This window comes from Etheostoma spectabile, chromosome 9, assembly GCF_008692095.1.
Source record: "Etheostoma spectabile isolate EspeVRDwgs_2016 chromosome 9, UIUC_Espe_1.0, whole genome shotgun sequence".
NCBI lineage: Eukaryota > Metazoa > Chordata > Actinopteri > Perciformes > Percidae > Etheostoma > Etheostoma spectabile.
In genome coordinates, this window is record NC_045741.1 from 33,683,323 (window position 1) to 33,702,245 (window position 18,923).

Genomic DNA, 18,923 nt, shown 5'->3' on the forward strand with positions numbered 1-18,923 from the left:
GGTGATGATGAAGGAGCCTGAAGACCAGACCGAAGGAGGCTCTGGACCGGTCAGATGGAGTAGAGGACTTGAGGTGGAAGGGGGGGGTGAGGGGTTGCACAGTTGGTAGCAAAGGGAGAAACAGATGGTTTAAAGCAGGGGTCTTCCTGAAAGGATTTACACTGAGATACATTTCAATCAGGAGAGACACATATGTTATACACAGCATGATAAAATATACATTTATTAGGATAACAGCTGAACTGATTTAGGAGAGCATCAATTAAAAGTTAGGTCTTCCTGAAATAATTTAGTGTGTTCCAGAGGAGACATTTAACGCAAACATTAAATCAGTAAACACAGAGAATAAATTACAGCAGCTCCCATTTTGATTGTGACATTAATTCATTTAACCATTTGTCTTTAAACCAGTTGAGTTCTGAGATTGAAAGTTATATCGTGCCTTAATTATGAAAAGTGTTTTCAGTAAAACGGATGTAGCAATAAAACAAAACCTATGCTTTACAAAAACACATAAAACTGAGTTTCATCGCTGCCATTTCCACCTCATTATGAACCAAATATTTTGCAAATCAATGCACCACAAAATCCAAACGGTGATAATGATAGATTTGATGTTCACAGAACAGGTCTCACTCATTTAGTTGATTCCAAATCAAATTCTGTACAGAGATAAAAGTCACCATGTTTCAGATGTGTGTGACTCGATGTTTTCATGTCAGCACATCAGAATTCATCTGTCCATCAACTGTCTTCGTGTCCATTTCCTGTTGGAGACAGAGAAAGCAGAATGTGAGAGTTATGCTGTTGTCCTGTAGCTGAAAGAGAAACAGGTTGTGTTGGTTAATAACTACTCTATATGGCCAAATGGATGTGGACCACCACACCAGGTTTGGGAACATGATGATGATCAGATCTGGCTCCCAGTCTACATTAGAAGTCTTCTTCCACTCCGTTCTAAGGACCTGAGACCTGACATGGGTTTGGGTTTAAAGTGAATAGTTATGAATCAGAGTGTACTTAGTTTTATTTCTTACAAAGAACATCATGAAAAATAATGATCTTCTATCTGTTGTCCAGTCGGCTGTAGATGTACGTGCAGGAGGTAAAGAAATATTTTATCTTTAATCTAATGTTACCTTCAGGTCTGATCTGATTGTGTGTCTCTGTGTTCTGGATCAGGCTTTTCTTTTTCTTTTTTTAAATTAACTCATGCATGTTGGTTGCATGTGTCCATTTCAGAACTCTTTGGACAGGAAGAGCTCACAGTTCTTCAGTTTCAGTTCTTCCAAACCAAATTTACCTAAAAACCCCATTTCTTTTTAGAGCTGGCTTTGTGCACATTGAAACAGGAAAGAGTCTGTTTCCAGGTAGTGGAAGAACACTGTTGTCTAACGTATCATTAGATGCTGCAGTATTAAGGTTTCCCTTCATTGGAACTAACAGCTTTGACCAAACATGAAAATAAAATCCAGATGGAGATACACTAAAGTATGCAGACAGGTGTGTGTCCGCATACTTTTGGCCATATAGTGTGTTTGTCCAGGTGTGTGACGAGAGGTGATGTCAGACCTCTCCAGTGTAGCTGTAGAGGGAGACCAGCAGTTGGTCTCCAGAGTCCCAGTGTTTCTCTCTCCACTTCACCTGGTCAGGGGAGAGGTTGTTTCACTGATCAGATAAATAAAGACTAACTCTACTTCACAAATGTCTTCAAGTAGGATTAGAGGTAAAATGTGACAAACACAAATTGAGAAATTTGAACAAACTCACAGTGAGAGTATGTCCAGCCTTGAGATCATCAACACTGGAAAATGTGTGTATGATGGGTTTTCTGTTGTTGACTCGTATGTGTAACTCCCAGCCATCCAGTACTTGGTCCTGTGGGAGAGAATTGTTAATGAGAAGAGGAATGAGACAAAGAGACACTGACACATCACCACAGGAAGTCATAGTGTAACAGCATGTGATTCTAATTGTTAGAAATGTTAGTGGTTATATTGACTCATCCATTCACTTTGGTAGCAGCAAAATTCAATATTCATCAAATTTGATCATATTCACAATGATCTACATTATGTTTGGCCACAATTCATGTTGGGGTTTGTGTGTTTGTTGTGGTTTGTTGTCAGTTTTCTTTAGACTTCTCTTTATTGATCCTTTTAGGATGACTCCCGCAAGGAAATTGAATTTCCACCAACCTACAAGACATTTCAATAAAGAATAAGGAGGTATAAATTTAATAAGTAAATAAAAAAGCTTTCCCATGCTCGACCTTTCCTAGGCCGGCTTTAAGCAGGTCATTAGCTAAGTATGAATGTCCCATTTAGAAAACTACTGGACACACTTAGTTAATGGAGAGCTATAAAACATACTATCTCTGTCACATAGTAATCACACAGTGTTCATCCACACATTAACAACATTACCTCGGTGCGTGTGTTTTGAAGACGGACATATTTGCCCTCTGGGTCGACTTCATCCACGATGACGTGTCCCTTTGCTGAGTCCTGATTGGTCTGGTGACTGAGCTGCTCCTGGGACTTCTCAGGTTCAGGACTTGTGCTTGCCTCCAGCTGAGAGATATACAACACACACACACACACACACACACACACATATTTATATGTATATATTAGGGCTGGGCAAGTTAACGCGTTATTATCACGTTAACTAATTAAATAATTAACGCCGAAAATTTTGTTATCGCGCGTTAACGCAGTTTTCATTATTTCTTTATTATTGTAAAAGTTTGTCGCTCACAGGCTTTGTAATTACTGCAAAGTTGAATTTTCTTATCACTGGAGTACTTCCAGTCTGAAATATCACCTTGACAGTTGGTACCAGCAAATCATTCAACAAAACACACAGTGGTGCGAGGCTTCGGCTGACTACCTTAGATGCAGCGTGGGGGGGGGGGGTGGACTACGTTAGATGCAGCGTGTGGGTAAGTTTAGATAAACAAAGGCAAGAGACGCTAACAAATTCCATAGCGACGTGGATAGCTACCGACTGCAGGCCCAGTGGGGTTGTGGAGGACATCGGTCTGAGAATCACAACGACGGCGGGTATGAGATTCCCTCAACATGCACCATCACAATTAGAATACACGAGTTGTATGAAAAGGAGAGGATTGCAAAAGCGACAACGCAACAATATGCGCTCGCTGTTGCTCTTACTGGGGACTACTGGACTCAATGGGTAACCATAATTATCTCGGAGTTCCAGTGCATTATACTGATGAAAAGTGGGCGCTGCATTCACATGCTCTGGCTGTAATGAAAACAGAGGAGAGACATTATGCTGAGACATGCGCGGGACACTATATTGAAGTTGCACAGCAGGGGAATGTGTCAAATAAAGTTCCCGCAGTTAGGACAGATAGTACGAATAGATACGAAATCTGATCGCTGCTGCGAGCCTTCTGCCTTCTGATCCTGTCCCCTGCTTTGTGTCTCCAGCGTTCTGTCACAGTGTCTCTGCTTTACAACTCGTTGGACAGTGTCCCTCAGTGTCTCTGCTTAACAGCGCGTTGGACAGTGTCCTTGCAAAGTGCAGAAAAGTTGTGTGTGCTGCAGGGTTAGAGCAACAACAGAAGAACATGGACAGAAGGAGTCGCTGATGCAAGACGTTCCAACCAGATGGAATTCAACTCTGGACATGATAAATACATTATGTTTTTTTTTTTTTTTTTAATCTGTTTATTAATCCCCAATGGGGAAATTACAATTCCCACTCTGTGTCCACACTTTGTAAGTAACCACACACAGTCCTGAACTACACACACACACGCTCAGGATCTATACATGCACTAATGGAGAGATGTCAGAGTGAGTAGGCTGCCAGCTGAACCAGCGCCCTGAGCAGGTGGGGGGGTACGGTGCCTTGCTCAACAGCACCTGGCAGTGTCCAGTGGCATCTCTCCAGCCACCAATCCACACTCCCTACTTTTTGGTCCAAACGAGGGACTTGAACCAGTGACCCTCCGGTTCCCAACCCAACTCCCCTATGGACTGGGCTACTGCCACCCCAAGTTGAGATGTACACTAAATGTTTTGTTTAACTGCTACTTTATAAACAAATAATGGTAAGTTTTTGCAGAACACATTTTACGGCACTTTCATTCATATGGTAGAACATTTAAAATAAAATTGCACTATATACACTACTTTTGAATTAATTATTTCATTTTGCGATTAATCGTGATTCATTGGGTTTTAATCGCGATTAAAACTTTTAATCGCTGCCCAGCTCTAGTATATATATATATATATATATATATATATATATTTGGTAGGTGTCAATTTGACACTTACCAAAGTCAAAATCCTTGTCTATGTACATAAGTATACTTGGCCAATATATCTGATTCATTGGAACTACGGGATCTTAACCAAACCCAGAGAAACAGAGTGGACAGGTGTGAGACATACTTTTGGTCCTATAGTGCATTTGTTATTGTGTGAGTTCTGAGGTGACGTCAGACCTCTCCATTGAAGCTGTAGAGAGAGACCAGCAGATGTTCTCCAGTGCCCCAGGGTTTCTGGTTCCTCCACTCCAGGTCAGTGGAGGTATCATTATTGATACGGCAACCTGAAGCCCAGATCTGAAAACAGCAAACCTCACAGATTGATCATATAACTCATGACTAACCACAAGTTAAAATGTCATCTTAATGAAAAGTAAAAGGTTTCAGGTTGGACTAGGACTGGCTCGATGCAGAGCTAAAACACAGCATGGAAGAAACAATAAGAGTTCCTTTCTATTGAAATTTATTGTTGAAGCTTTGATTGATGATGATTTCATGTAGGGTTAGAGGGAGAGAACAACAGAGAAGAATTTAACAAACAATCAGGAAAAACTCACAGTGACAGTCTCTCCAGCCGTGAGTATGAATGAATAGAAAAATCTGAACATGCTGGGTTTTCTGTTGTTGATCTGTAAATGTAATTCCCAGCCTTCCAGTGGTTTGTCCTGCAGTATGGAAAGAGAGTGGGAAAGGAGGATGAGACACTTAATATATGTTCATATTTAACATTGATCATCTTCCCAAAACATATCAAGTGTATAACAAAGAGTAGTTTGTCCAGTATGTGACTCGGTTTCCTAGAAGTCTTTGTGGTTTTATTGGGTCACGGATCACAAACTGAATTTAAAGTTTAAACTCAGATAGTAACTGTATGAACAAAGTGTACATGGATACTCTTTGTTAATGTACAGCTCTAAAACGTAAAATGAGCATCTCGTACGCACACAGAATTCAGCCACACACAACAGTATTACCTTGTTGGACTTATTGGTGAGACGGACATATTTGCCCTCCGGGTCGACCTCATTCACAATGATGCGCCCCTCTGAAATTTTGCGCGCCTCTAGCTGATAGAGACAACACACACACACACACACACACACACACACACACACACACACATACACATTAGACTTGCCCTCTAACACGATTTCTCCAGATAACAGACTGAGAGATGGACATTAATCTTTCAGCAGTAGTTTACAGTCTGACAGAGAACTGGAGCACATCTAAACCGACCAAACCAGAAAGACAGACCCAGAAAGAAAGTGTTGACAGGTGTGTGTGTGTGTGTGTCCACATAATTTTGACTATATTCTGTATTTCTCAACTTATGACTTAACATGTGTGATGTGATGTGACGTCAGACCTCTCCAGTCTTGCTGTAGAGAGAGACCAGCAGCTGTTGTCCAGTGCCCCAGGGGTTCTGGTTCCTCCACACCAGGTCAGTGGAGGTATCATTATTGACACCACAACCTGAAGCCCAGATCTGAAAAAGAGCGAATGTCACAGATTCATCATGCAACTGACCACTAACTACAAGTCAAAGTTTCAGTCACTGAAATAAAAAGAAATGTTCAGGTTTCATGGCATTGCCAAAACACAGCATAGAATTAAAATATAGCAATAAAATAAGTTTTCAGAGCTTATTTTACTGTTATGTTGTGTTTGATGCTTTGGCAGCCTGGTCACGCTAAGTCCTCATAGGGTTAGAGGGAGAATTGGATCAATAGGCATTTATAAAAAAAGAGAAGAATTCAACAAGCACATGTTTGAAAAACTCACCTTGATAGTTTTTCCAGCCTTGAGTTTCAATAAGTTACGAAATGTGTAAATGATGGGTTTTTTGTTGTTGACGTGTAAATATAATTCCCAGTCTTTCATTTGTTGATCCTGCAGGAAACATAAGATGAGACAAAGAGACAGTCATTAAATTAATATCTTACGAAACATTGAAGTGTTCAGCCACACCCAACAGCATTACCGTTCTGGACTTGTTGCAGAGACGGACATATTTGCCCTCCGGGTCGACCTCATCCACCATGATGTGTCCTCTGTCTGAGTCCTGACTGGTCACACAGGTGTCATTCTCCTGCTGGTTCTGAGAGTCCCCAAGCTGAAACATTTTGCTTGCCTCTAGCTTTAATAGAGAGATAAAATCAGATTTTAGAAGTGAAACAAACAAGAGAGGTCAAGAAGCCACCGGCCTGCACATTGGACCAACCCCCAATGTGAGTTTAACTCTAAAAGCATACAACAACGTACCAATGCAAACCAAGCTTCCAATAAAGTGTGTGGACAGGTGTGTGTGTGTGTCCATATATTGTATTTCTCAACTTATGTGAGGGGAAGTCAGACCTCTCCAGTTTTGCTGTAGAGGTAGACCAGCAGATGTTCTCTGGTGCCCCAGGAGGTTTTGGTAGACCACACCAGGTTGGCGTTGTCAGGCTTTACACCGCTCTCTCGATCCCAGATCTGAAAAGAAAGAAAATTTCACAGATTCACCACAAAAATATAAGACATTTGAAGATGAAACCCTCCACTTTTCACAAGTCATGTCTGTCACTTGAATAAAAAGAAACGTTTTCAGGTTTCGTTGTAGTACCACAACATAGAAGCATATAAGGAACCTAACTAAACTGGATCTCAGTTATGTTTCAAGCTTTGTGAGCCTGATATAATTTTCAGTCACACAAAGTCTCCATGCAAGGGAAGAGGGAGACTTAGATTAAAGAAGAAAGAACTTACAGTGACAGTCTTTCCAGCCTCGAGTTTAGATGTGTTCTTGAATTTGTATTTGATAGGTTTTCTGTTGTTGACATGTAAATGTAATTCCCATTCTCCCAGTGGTTGGTCCTGCAGGAGCAAAAACATGTAAATGCTTTACTTTATTTATTTATATATTACACTTTCCTAGTTGTTGAGACTACGCAAAGCGGTTTTACAGGTACAATTCATACAAAGATTCATAAACTGGGGGCAGAGGCTGCCATACAAGGCGACACTTTAACATAGACTCGAGGGATGGAACCACTGATCTTCCAATTTGTAGACCAGAGCTCTACCACCTGAGCCACAGCCGCCCCGATTGGATTTATCATCACATTAGTCTACATATCAACCACATTACACTTCTGGGGTTGTTCAGGTACTGCCGGAAATCCCACCGGAGATCCCTAATTTTTAGGCTGGATGTCCGTCCCCTTCCTCTGTCTCTGTGTTGGCGTTCTAACCTCCGGTGGATTTCTGAGGACTCTGGTTACCTGGTCCTCAGGTCTCTGCAGGGTAAATCCAGACAGCTAGCTAGACTATCTGTCCAATCTGAGGACTATGGTTCTCTGGTCCTCAGATCTCTGCAGGGTAAATCCAGACAGCTAGCTAGACTATCTGTCCAATCTGAGGACTATGGTTACCTGGTCCTCAGGTCTCTGCAGGGTAAATCCAGACAGCTAGCTAGACTATCTGTCCAATCTGAGGACTATGGTTACCTGGTCCTCAGGTCTCTGCAGGGTAAATCCAGACAGCTAGCTAGACTATCTGTCCAATCCGAGTTTTCTGTTGACAACTAAAACTACTGTTGATCGTACACATGTTCCACCGAAACAAGTTCCTTCCTGAGACTATTTAGCAGAGGAAACATAAAGACCTCCCAAGACGATTGTGATTGGCTCAAAGAAATGCCAATACACCAGAGCACGTTGTTCTCCCATCCCGGAAGGCTGTGTGGACTAGCTGGACCTTCTTCTATAGTGCTGTGGAGGAAGATCTGGCAATGCAAGACTATGTTTACATTGACCATATTAAAAACCTCCTGAGTTTCTAGTCAGTTTGTGATTTTATTTCATTAATGTAGAGTAATGTATGAGCTCACACACCGATGCAGAGTCCAGCCTCACACACCAGCATTACCTGATTGGACTTGTTGCTGAGACGGACATATGTTCCCTTCAGATCGACCTCCTCCACTATGATGCGTCCCGTGTCCCAGTCCTGACTGGTTGGGCTGGTCCGGCTGTAATCCTGGGACGTACTCTGGGAACTTACATGGTCTTGTACTTTCTGAAACAGACAAAACACACAGAGAGAAAAAAACTGGCTTGCTGAGGGTCTACACCATAGAAATGAAGAAATCAGTACAAGACCACTCCCTGGGTGTTTGAATGGGTAAAATGAGGCTCATGGTTGATAGAGGTTTAAATGTTTTATAAGTACAACTAAACTAAACATAAAGCAGTGAAACTGAAAAAGGTGGATAAAAAGAAAGAAGTAATGTGTTAAGGTACAAATAAGAACCTCCTTGTTTATGTCTTCCAGCTGTGTCAGGTCTTGTTTCTTAGCTCCATCTTTCTCCTGCTGCTCTTTTCGGCTCTGCCTCGGATTGGAAAATATGTTCTTTTTAAACTGAGAGACAGAGAAGAGAGATATGAATAGCAGTACAATAAGAGACCTGTTGCTTTTAAAATCATTTAACTGTAATGTGAGTGAACACAGTGACTAATATGAATATCAAAAACAATGATACAGCCATAAAGAGGAACACAGTTCATTCATTCTCATTCACCATCACTAGAAGTTTTATGTAAATTATACAATACACAGGGAGGCATCCTGATTGATCTCAGAGAGTATTATTACACTTGTATCAGGATTACTTACTGAAGACGTGGACTGAGAAGATTTTTCCTTTGACTGGCAGGAAGCAGAAAGAGGTAAAGAGACATGTTGTATTAAAGTAAATCAGTAAATATACAGCAATAAGATGCATGAATCAGACTCAAAAGTACTTTAGATCTGGGTCCTGTTTCCTAAAATAACAATAAATAAAAGTAATAGTAAAGTAAAATAAAATGCAGAGAGAATGACCTCCTTGTTCTTAGCCTGCATGTCATCCTTCATCCTCTGATTTCTTGTCTTCAGAGCCTGCTGAACTTATTTCTTATCCGATGTTGCCCGTGTATTTCAGGCTGGTCTCTCTCTTCTGTAATTCTAATCTCTTCTTGTTTGGTTTCCTCCTCACCTCTGTCCATCTGAACTGTGCCTCTTCTGTCCCGTCGGTTAAAGCTGCTCTTCTTGCTTTCTTTGGAAACCCAGATCCTGCTCTAATCAAACTTTATTTACCTGATCTTGTTTTTTATTCCCTTTACTAATAGTAACTTCCTGTTTCTACTTACAGGTTTTCTCTCATTTTCTCCCTTTCCTTTCAAAGGCTTCCTTTCGTCTTCACTGATGATTTCAGTTGTGTTCTTCTCTTCTCTACTAATAGCTTCAGACGTAGTGCTTCTCTTGGTCTCTGTGTTAAACATAATAAAGTTCAAGTTTAAGACCTTTATTTGTCCCTGAGGGGCAATTCATTTTTAAAGTATACATTTACATAACATTTACATTTATTTTGAGACTTTTGAGTCTATCAAGTATTAAATAAATGTCACCGATTGCAAAAAAAAGTACTGCTACATGTTTTTTGCATTCCACAACCAATGTGATTCTGGTGTTTTTAATCAAACTATTTATTTTTAGAAACAATTACACAATTCATATCACTAGTCCCCTAGCAATCTGCAATAAGAACTTAAGATTTACAAAATATTGCAACTTATTTGTGACTTACTGATTATGTTTTGTCTCCAATTCCACACAGAAAAGAGAAGTAACAGGACAAACAGGATGACTAAAACAGCCAAACTAACAGCCAAACCGGTGATGGTGGAAGAAGAACCGGACAGGTGGTCAAAGAAATCATCTGAAATAAGAAAACACAGAATATCATGACATTTTTAGAAAACTGGAGCTCAGGTATTTGAAACTAAAATGGTAACCTGTATAATAAATGCTCATGTTAACCTGAAATGAGGATTTCTGTCTCTCTGGTCTGGTTGGTGATCTTCTGCTGGACTCTACAGGTGAATCTGTTGCTGGGTCTCTTCTCCACAGTCACTCTGCTGCTGACGGTGTAGAGATCAGGACCTCTGACGGTCTCAGTAGGTCCAGCAGAGAGGAGGTTTCCCTCAGCGTCCAGCCACGACACCTCAGGCTCTGGGTACCAGCCTCCAGACTCACACTGCAGCACCGCTCCTCCTTTGTCTCGGTCAGTCCCCGCTAACCTGATGACCGGGGAGGAGACAGCACCTGATAATCAGCAAAAGGAAAACAACCGGCAGTGCTGTGTGAATATCTGACACAAGTGTTGAATTCTATGCTTTCAATGGTGCGTTAGGAATGAACAGTGCTCAAACCAAATGTTAATCCTACTAAAATTCTTTACTGGCAACAGTGTCTCACTCCCAATGCGTCAAAAACCGACGCTTGGTCAGGAGCCTTTGGCATTAGATACTGACATAAAAACTCTCTTTAGCGTCAGAGTCAGACACAGGGGGCTTTCAGTTAATTCCAATATTATATATATATATATATATATATTTCATACTACTCGCTATCGTTGTCACAGCGCCATGGTCTCTGCCCAGTGAGTCCCATACAGATGCTAAAGGTGCCTTTTGCGTTGGTATCCGATGCTGAGAGACACTGACCAATCGTCAGTATTCAACGACTTCAGAATGAGAATGTGTGGTTACTGGAGGTGTGAAGATTGCGTGAAACGTGCACTTACCAACATGTAGTTGAACAAAAGACTGCTTGTCCAGGGCTGGAATAAAACATCTGTATCTTCCCCGATCAGTGAGTTTCACTCTGGACAGTTTCAGTGAAATGTTTCCGAACATCAGCTCATCAACAAACAGCGATGTTCTTCCTTCGAAGGATTTGTGTTTTTTACTCGCAAGTTCTTGCCCAAAGCGCCACACATGGACAAATCTGGGGTTGAGGTCAGGCCTCGTCCACTCCAACGTCAAGTCAGCAGCGTCTTCGGCAGGCTCCAGGTGACACGGCAAAACCACGTCCTTACCAAGTGTTGCTACTATTGAAGAGCCAATCAGCTGAGATTGACCTGGAAAGACAGATGTTTTTATGTTTCTAAAGGAAGTACATCTAACTATAAAGGAAGGAATCTCTGTATGTCTGTTTGTTGTCCGCATATCTTGAGAATATTGGGCAAAAGGCCAACCAGATCACATCATTGTCACGTCCTGAGAGATCTGAACATATCAGGACTCGACAACTACATCTCATCTGGAGGTGCTTCCATGAACAAACTCCTCAGGCTCTCTGTGACATGGAACAACCATCACAGGCCACTAGAAACAGCACTATAGGGAACTGTAAGATCTGCTTTGGAAAACCCACCACCCAGACATGGATCTGTCTTGTATTATTAACTACTTTATGTACTTGAATACGGAGAAAAAGTCCTTCTAGGGACATGCATTAGAAAAAAGCAATAGCTATAAAGGTTTTGATGTTGTTTTGAGATATGTAATATAATGTCTTTGTTATAGAATCTGTCCCTATTTTAAATAAACTGTTTATCCGATCTACTTCACTCTTGGCGGGTGTATTGTTAAGTTTTCTAGAATGCTGCATGCACAGCCCAAATCGGCACAGCACTATGAATAAGACAAAGTGCTAATAATAGAATATTTTTGTTTCATCATAAAAGTGGCAGTGTCACAGGTTATTGTTTTTCATCAATACCTTTTTGACAGTGTATGAAAAAAACAAAGAGGAACCCTTTTTAATTGTCTTCAGACCAATAACATTATTGGGATTCATTTTTGTTAGAGTCCAAGCCTTTGTTGATAGTAGACGTAGACATAGATGGGGAAGATGAAAGCTGTGGTGCTCACGCCATAGTAGTGACGTATTGGTGACCTAACAGTGACCTATGACCTGTGTGTGTAAGTTACCTCTGCAGAAGGTTATCAGGAGCAGAGTGAAAACCCAAACCCGGAGCATCCTGGGACGAGGTTTCAGGTGCTTTCCATCTGTGTGGAAAAGCATCGTGGAGCTGGAACAAGTGATCACAGTGTTAATGTCCAGGGAGAAATGACTTTGCATTAATTACTTTTAAGTAAAACATTTGCCAAAAATAATTTAAAGTAATAAAGAAAGAAGTCAATCTGAGTGAGAAAGTGAACATTACGGATTTGGAAACTAAACCTTTACCTCCGTTTTCTGCACTCTACAGTAGGTTACACATAATCTGTTTACAAATCTTCTGATGCTGACCAGTTCTTTAAATATTACTTCCATGCATTCATATTTATATTTTTTCTTAAGTTTCATCCTCTCACAAAGTGCATCTGTTAGAACACCGTTGCTTTTCCATCATTCTTTCCTCCATAATGACAACTCTACAAATATTTCCACTGTCATGACATTTTACTTTCACTCCTGTCCCACAGTTTGTTCTCCTGCGTGAGTCTGTCGTGCATCGTTCTGTTAAAATCCCATTATATTTCTTCAAAGCATTCCATAGTGAATGCGGGTTTTGAAACTTGAAGCTCATTTAATAGTTTAGTTTTAATTTTGTAGCTACTATTTCACGTATATTTAAACACAATAAAGACTCTCTGACTCAGTTTGATGTAATATACAACAGGTGTCCAGTTTAAGTAACATGCCAACGCTCCAAAACCATTAAGTTATAATTGAGAGTGCTTTTGAATTTTAATAAAGTTGTGGTTGAGAAGGACCACAAGACAGAATGCAGACCCACTTGTTTTGATGTATTTTATATTAAATGTTTGAAAAAGACCACATACCTGTTGAATGTTCCGTGTTTCAATCACATCACCTGACTACGTGGCTGAGGTCTGTGACTGATTGACAGACCTTTTCTAAGACTGGTTGATCCATTACAACATTAATACGCAGCTTGTCTTGTTAGTGGCACACTAACGCCGACCTCTAGTTCATACACTGACTAACAACATTTTAAAACTGGTAGAAAATTGAAGTTTAAGTTGAGGTAAAAATGTACATAAAGATGTTTTTTTAAAAGCTGAGCTGAGTTTCACTGAGTGTCTTTGTTCATGAACAAGTTAACTTTGGACTCAGATGCCAACTGGTTATAAAATAATCTATTGCAATAAACAGGGTACGGGATAAGAGATAACGCTATTCGCTGGGAAACCAAGTCAGTCCAGAGGGGCAATGTAACTAACGTCTTGCAGCTTTTGTGTTAGCGCCATCCTGTGGTGTTCAGAAGACGGGTTGGAAATAACAGATCCACGTTTGCTTTTTGCTTTAATGTAGCGCATTCAGATTCACCGAAACTCCTTTAGTAGGTTTCCTACATTACTGTTTTCATGGACCTCCTGCAACCAAGCAGAATTGAGTATTCACGCAGACCATTGTATAACCGGAAATATTTACCCTAAAAAAACTGGTAATGACAGAGTGCAGTCAGAGCTTTTTTTAATTCAGCAACAGGAGTGTCTTTGTTTCCAGTGAAATCAGACAATAAAGCTTAACACAACCAAAATGTAAAAGAATTGCACCTACACACTCCTGTCTTCAATAATTGGTTTCCAGCCTATATATGGCAGCGTTTTGAGTACAACTCAAACCAAGCATGTTAGATGTTTTAAAGGGAGTCCTTCTAACAACGAGTGGCTCCATTCACATACGTACACTGTAGAAACAGCAAATAAAAAGACATCATATAGATTTAACAGCAAATAAAAGAATTTGTGAATTCTTATAAATAAAAAATGCACAAAAAGTAAAATTCGATAATTTTATACACCTAAGAATGTGTGAAACAGATCTTTGTCAGGTGACATGCAAGACGGAACTATTGTTGAATAAACTGATTCAAGTCAACTCAAAAGTTCCTCTTCCTTGGAGTTTGATCGGTGTCAGTTACATTCTTGTATTGTCACAGTCACTTCACATGTATGTGGGTTAAAAGACCATCTATATGTAATCTATATATTAATACAGACAGTTATGATGTATGAGATCAAACTGCTGCAACAGCGAGACACAGTGAGATCAATGTGGTTTAACTGCCACATTATAATGAAAATACACACTTTATACATGTATATGTATGTAAAGTATTACAGAGTGATATTTGTGTATACTTTTATTCTATCTACCGAAATTAACAAATAAGATGATTATTTGTATTTTTCCTCAGTTGCCTGAAAACTAAAAAAAATTTTTTAAATAGTAAGCAAAACAATAATTGTAATTGTTTTGTCAATGAAAGGTGGTCATACATTTTACTAAATTACAATTCCTTTCATGATAAAGGAAAAAAGGTATTCAAGTAAAACCTTCCATCACTTCAGACAAAAACCAAATTACGTTAATCACCCTTGACCCGTGGTTTGAGCTTCTCTATCAAACTGAATGTGTTGTTTCTACAGAGGCCCCTGAACGCCTCTTCTAGCGACATACATGTCCTCATGTGGTTTGTGTCTGAGGAGCTCAAATTATCAGCATCATGTGTAGAGTCTAAAATAATCACAGACCAACACATACTGAGAGGACTGACAGCTCGTCTTTAAAAAGACTCTCGGTGGTTTCTAACCTGTTTTCTGTGTGAGAAAGTGTAACGTTTAAAGAGTATTGACACAAAGTTCAAAGATCACTTTTTAAATTGCATCTTCTTTGACCTTCCAGCTTTCTCTGACCCAAAGCATGATGGGATGTTCTCAGCTCCATTACGTTGACGTCCAAACTACCTTTACCTTTACTAAGGTGACCAGATTTCTCAGACAAAATCCGGGGACATTTTCAGCTCAAAAGCAAAATATATACCTCCAAAGCACATTATGTTTTTAATTTTGTAAAACTTAAAAAGGGGACACTGGACCTAGAGCCCCACCCCCCGCTACTTCTTTCTCCACTCCACTACACCTCAGAGGCGAATATTTCATGATAGAAAGTCCTAATATTTCAAGACTAAAGTTCTAATATTTCAAGATTGAAAGTCCCAATGTTTCATAATGTTGTTATGTTTACTGAACTACATTTATCTGACAGCTTTAGTTTTTTTTGCTTTAGGCTTGTTTCTGCAACAGCTCATCGAGTATCGGATACAATATTATTGAAGAAATATTTTCCTTCAACATTGATGCAGTATTAGACAAGATCACTGCAGTCGGCAGCAGAGAAACAAGCTACAATGGAAGTTAATAAGATAATTGTCCAGCTTGTATTAACGTTCATAAAGTCCTCGTTTTACTTCTGACAGACTCAGATTAATATTCTAAGTGTCTGATAACATCATGGGAAGGATTTCTAAGGAGGTCGATCTTTCTGTTAAAGATTAAGATCCTTTTTTTAAAACATAAAAGTCCAGGAAATTGCGTTCTCTAAACCCACCAGACTCCATGTAAATAATCTCTGAGCTCTAAGCAGTGCTGGCTCTGGAGCAACGATCGGCTCCGTTTGGTCAGTGTTTTCTTTCTTTCGTTCCAATTTCGGGTCTGACAGTCACAGTGAAAACCGGGGACATTTCCGGGGACAGATCCAGCCGGGGACAGGTCACCAAAACCAGGGATTGTCCCCTGAAACCGGGGACGTCTGGTCTCACAGTATCAGTTACTTGTGTTTGACTCTGAGCTTCCCAGAATGCAGCAGTCCCACCAGCAGCAGCAGCAGAGCCACCATCACTATGGTGAACACAGTCCTTAGGACGAGGAGGACGTAAATGAAGTCATCTGAGGAGGGACACGTCTCTCTGTGAGGTGCTGCAAACACAAGACAACGTGATGATCATCACACTGCAGGCATGCTAATTTAGCTATTTCAGTTTAAAAGAAGTTTTACCCCTGACAGCCAGCCAGCTCTGTGGGGATTCTCCAGCTCCAGAGATGCTACACATGTAGAGTCCTTCATCAGACTTGGACACACTGTGGATGGTCATGATTCCTGTAGAGCTGCTGCTGATGAGGCGGCCATCTTTATAGAAATCAGCAGTAAGGTTGGAAGACGTCGTCTTGTTTCTGCAGCTCAGAGTCACGATGTTTCCTTCTTTCACAGGAAGGACCGGACTCTCCAGGATCACTGAACCAGCTGGAAAACACAGGTTTGATAGGTTTTTCTGAAAATGGTATGAAATACACAGAATACGTTATCTCATGTGGTTTTTGTCTGAGAAGCTGAAATCATCAGCAGCATCTGTAGAGTCTAAAATAAACTCAGACCACATATTGTGAAACCCTACATCTGGACTTTTAGAAATCATGCATTGTTACTTCTGTGTTTTTTTTTACCTTTTCTGTGTGAGAGAGTCTTACAGCCAATGCTGATTGCACATCTTGATATCTGGCTTTGTTATAATTCCATTATTAATGTTAGTAATTTACAGGATAGTCTGTGTGGTCTGTATTCATCAGTTGTGTTTATACATGAGTATCAGTTATTCTGTGTGACCCTGAGTTTCCTACAGCAGTGGCATGATTAATGTCACCAAATTTATCTTCAATACAAATGTCTCCCCTCCTGTTCCTGAGTAAAGGTGTTGAGTAACGGAAAATTATAATGTCATCGCTTCACCATTTTATCCTGTTAGACATCTGTGTTAAATGTTGTCATAAGTGTATAAATTCTTGAATTATAACATGTGTTTTGTGAGGTCACAGTAGCCTTGAACTTTGACCTTTGACCACCTAATCGGCTCAGGAACACGAACACGTTTAAAAAAAAACTGAAATGGTGGTGTGTTGAACCCCCTGTTGGCCTTTTTATTACCATGGGTTTCCAGACACGTCCCTGCTGATTGGGCATCACCTGTGAGACAGCCAATAGACAAGAGGCACACCCACCAAACAAGAGAAAACATATCTCAAAGCCGTTTAACCAGGAAACCATAGCGGGGGCTTAGATAATTGAGCAATTGCCCTGCAGATAATTGATCTAATCTAAAGTTATGTACTCTGCCTTTAAACATGAATATCTCACCTCTGACAGCCAGCCAGCTCTGTGGGGATTTTCCAGCTCCAGAGATGCTGCACATGTAGAGTCCTTCATCAGACTTGGACACACTGGTGAGGGTCATGATTCCCGTTGAGCTGCTCCTGATGAGGCGGCCATCTTTATAGAAATTAGCGGTGAGGTTGGAAGAAGCCGTCTTGTTTCTGCAGCTCAGAGTCACAGACTCTCCCTCCATCGCAGGACGAGTAGGACTCTCCAGGACCACTGATCCAGCTGGAAAACACTGGTTTTTATGAAGTACACTTGATTGCTCACTTTGTGGGATTAAGAAGGGGAATTTTACATCAATGATATCAGTTAACATCTTCTTTAAAAATTTTCTCTAAATCATTTGTATCAAAAGATCATCGTATCAATTTCATGATTTTCTCCAGAAACTTAAACGTACCAGTGACAGAGATGTTGACGCTTGAGCTTCTCTCTCCTCCCTCAGTCACACACCAGTATTCTCCGCTGTCTGCTCGATAGGCTCTTTGGATAGTGCAAGATAGTACCGGCGCCCTCTCATCACACGCTGATATGAACTCCTCAGAGCTCCTGATCCCTCTCAGCTGAGCGGAGCCATCGAGACCCTCACAGTGGAAAGAGACGGACTCGTATTCAAAGACCTGGAGTCTGTTTGGAACGATACCAAATGCTCCGTCTGAGGCAGAGAAACACACATTACTGCAAACATCTATATTACACAGCACAATATCAAGACAAATCAATGTATTCCCTCTCAATGTGGATGTTAATTTGAAACTAAAGTCAAGCAATTCAAATTTAGATTCATTAACAAAAATGTAATAACTTTAAGGAGACCATAGTTTTGATCGTTTCTTTTAAATTTCATGTGGATCTAAAGAGTTACCTTCATTTTTAATGAACAAAAAACTACTATACAAAAGTAATTGTGAATCTTTAGCATTGACTGAGACTCACCAGTGTCCTGAACATGTGCACCAAGCAGGAAAAAGACAAGCATCACTGGAGAAAACCAGAGAAAAATGTTGTTTATCATCCACTGACTCATATTCACACACAGTATATACAGTATGTAAAACGTAAACCTCAGAGTCAGTACTCACGCGGTCTGAAGCCCAGAGCTGGGACCTCCATGCTGACTAGCTGCTGAGAGTCTGAGTATCAGACTGAGACACAGCTGAAGATCTACGTAGAGAAACTTCCTCTTCCTGTGCAGTTTATTTCCGATGACGATGCAGAGGCTGGGGCCAGACTCACTGTGGCTTCAACACACAGCAGTGGCGTGAGTCCCGCGGTTAACGACTCGACCATGAACCGCAAAAGCACGTCTTCTAGAAGAAGTCAAGAGCAACTGCACCTGAATGTACATATAGCGCGACCATTGAAACCTTTTTCATAGACAATGATCAACATCATGCCAACCAAAACCTCTTGCTTGGAGTTTTTTGTTAACTATGGGGAGCTACAATGCACAATGCCATACAACAAAATTATGTTGGTTGTTCCTTCCCACTAAAATGACCCATAGGAGTGTTTTCCAACCACATACTGTACCTAAATGTAAAATTGTTGTTTGGGTTGGGAAACCGTTGCAGTTGGGTTAGGGTTAGGCAACACAATGACTCAGGTTTAGAAAGAGATTGGGATTTGGATCAAATCAGTACATTTGTTACGTTCACTGCACTGTGCATCACATCCCAGTGTAGAGAATTATGCATAGTTCCACTTGTCAATTAAAGTAACAATTGAAATAGTCAAATTAAATTTGCTGATTTCTTATATTGTGTGAGATTTTAAAATGGGA

At 40.5% G+C, this 18,923-nt stretch overlaps 3 protein-coding genes across 3 annotated transcripts; all 3 read right to left on the minus strand.

The window, feature by feature from the left end:
- Positions 1-2,319: 2,319 nt before the first annotated feature.
- On the minus strand, positions 2,320-9,202 carry LOC116696242 (lamin-L(I)). Its single transcript, XM_032527072.1, has 12 exons — positions 9,170-9,202; positions 8,600-8,707; positions 8,216-8,365; positions 7,055-7,162; positions 6,665-6,781; positions 6,291-6,446; positions 6,092-6,199; positions 5,676-5,795; positions 5,281-5,373; positions 4,864-4,971; positions 4,484-4,603; positions 2,320-2,573 (listed from the first exon to the last, which is right to left on the minus strand). Exons 1-12 carry the CDS (start codon positions 9,200-9,202, stop codon positions 2,403-2,405), a joined length of 1,392 nt encoding a protein of 463 aa, XP_032382963.1. The 3' UTR covers positions 2,320-2,402.
- A 196-nt stretch (positions 9,203-9,398) lies between these two features.
- On the minus strand, positions 9,399-12,202 carry LOC116695354 (butyrophilin subfamily 3 member A2-like). Its single transcript, XM_032525568.1, has 5 exons — positions 12,106-12,202; positions 10,914-11,249; positions 10,148-10,432; positions 9,915-10,046; positions 9,399-9,596 (listed from the first exon to the last, which is right to left on the minus strand). Exons 1-5 carry the CDS (start codon positions 12,197-12,199, stop codon positions 9,421-9,423), a joined length of 1,023 nt encoding a protein of 340 aa, XP_032381459.1. The 5' UTR covers positions 12,200-12,202; the 3' UTR covers positions 9,399-9,420.
- A 3,550-nt stretch (positions 12,203-15,752) lies between these two features.
- On the minus strand, positions 15,753-18,253 carry LOC116696243 (sialoadhesin). The gene is made up of 6 exons (XM_032527073.1): positions 18,223-18,253; positions 18,077-18,121; positions 17,541-17,795; positions 17,120-17,365; positions 15,986-16,231; positions 15,753-15,906 (listed from the first exon to the last, which is right to left on the minus strand). The coding sequence occupies exons 1-6, from the start codon at positions 18,251-18,253 to the stop codon at positions 15,758-15,760; spliced, it is 972 nt and encodes a 323-aa protein (XP_032382964.1). The 3' UTR covers positions 15,753-15,757.
- Between the last annotated feature and the right edge of the window lie 670 nt (positions 18,254-18,923).

Excerpts from the sequence above, each read along its gene's own strand:
- LOC116696242 (XM_032527072.1), bottom strand. The coding sequence starts at position 9,202 with ATGAAGGATGACATGCAGGCTAAGAACAAGGAG. Across the intron at positions 7,163-8,215 it reads TCAGCAACAAGTCCAATCAG|GACCAACCACTGGGAGAATG; the intron begins GTAATGCTGGTG and ends TTGCTCCTGCAG. Across the intron at positions 6,200-6,290 it reads TCTGCAACAAGTCCAGAACG|GATCAACAAATGAAAGACTG; the intron begins GTAATGCTGTTG and ends TGTTTCCTGCAG.
- LOC116696243 (XM_032527073.1), bottom strand. The coding sequence starts at position 18,253 with ATGGAGGTCCCAGCTCTGGGCTTCAGACCGC. Across the intron at positions 17,796-18,076 it reads TGCACATGTTCAGGACACTG|ACGGAGCATTTGGTATCGTT; the intron begins GTGAGTCTCAGT and ends TCTCTGCCTCAG. Across the intron at positions 17,366-17,540 it reads CGTCAACATCTCTGTCACTG|CTGGATCAGTGGTCCTGGAG; the intron begins GTACGTTTAAGT and ends AGTGTTTTCCAG.
- LOC116695354 (XM_032525568.1), bottom strand. The coding sequence starts at position 12,199 with ATGCTTTTCCACACAGATGGAAAGCACCTGAAACCTCGTCCCAGGATG. Across the intron at positions 11,250-12,105 it reads CCTGATAACCTTCTGCAGAG|GTCAATCTCAGCTGATTGGC; the intron begins GTAACTTACACA and ends CTGTCTTTCCAG. Across the intron at positions 10,047-10,147 it reads GACAGAAATCCTCATTTCAG|ATGATTTCTTTGACCACCTG; the intron begins GTTAACATGAGC and ends TTCTTATTTCAG.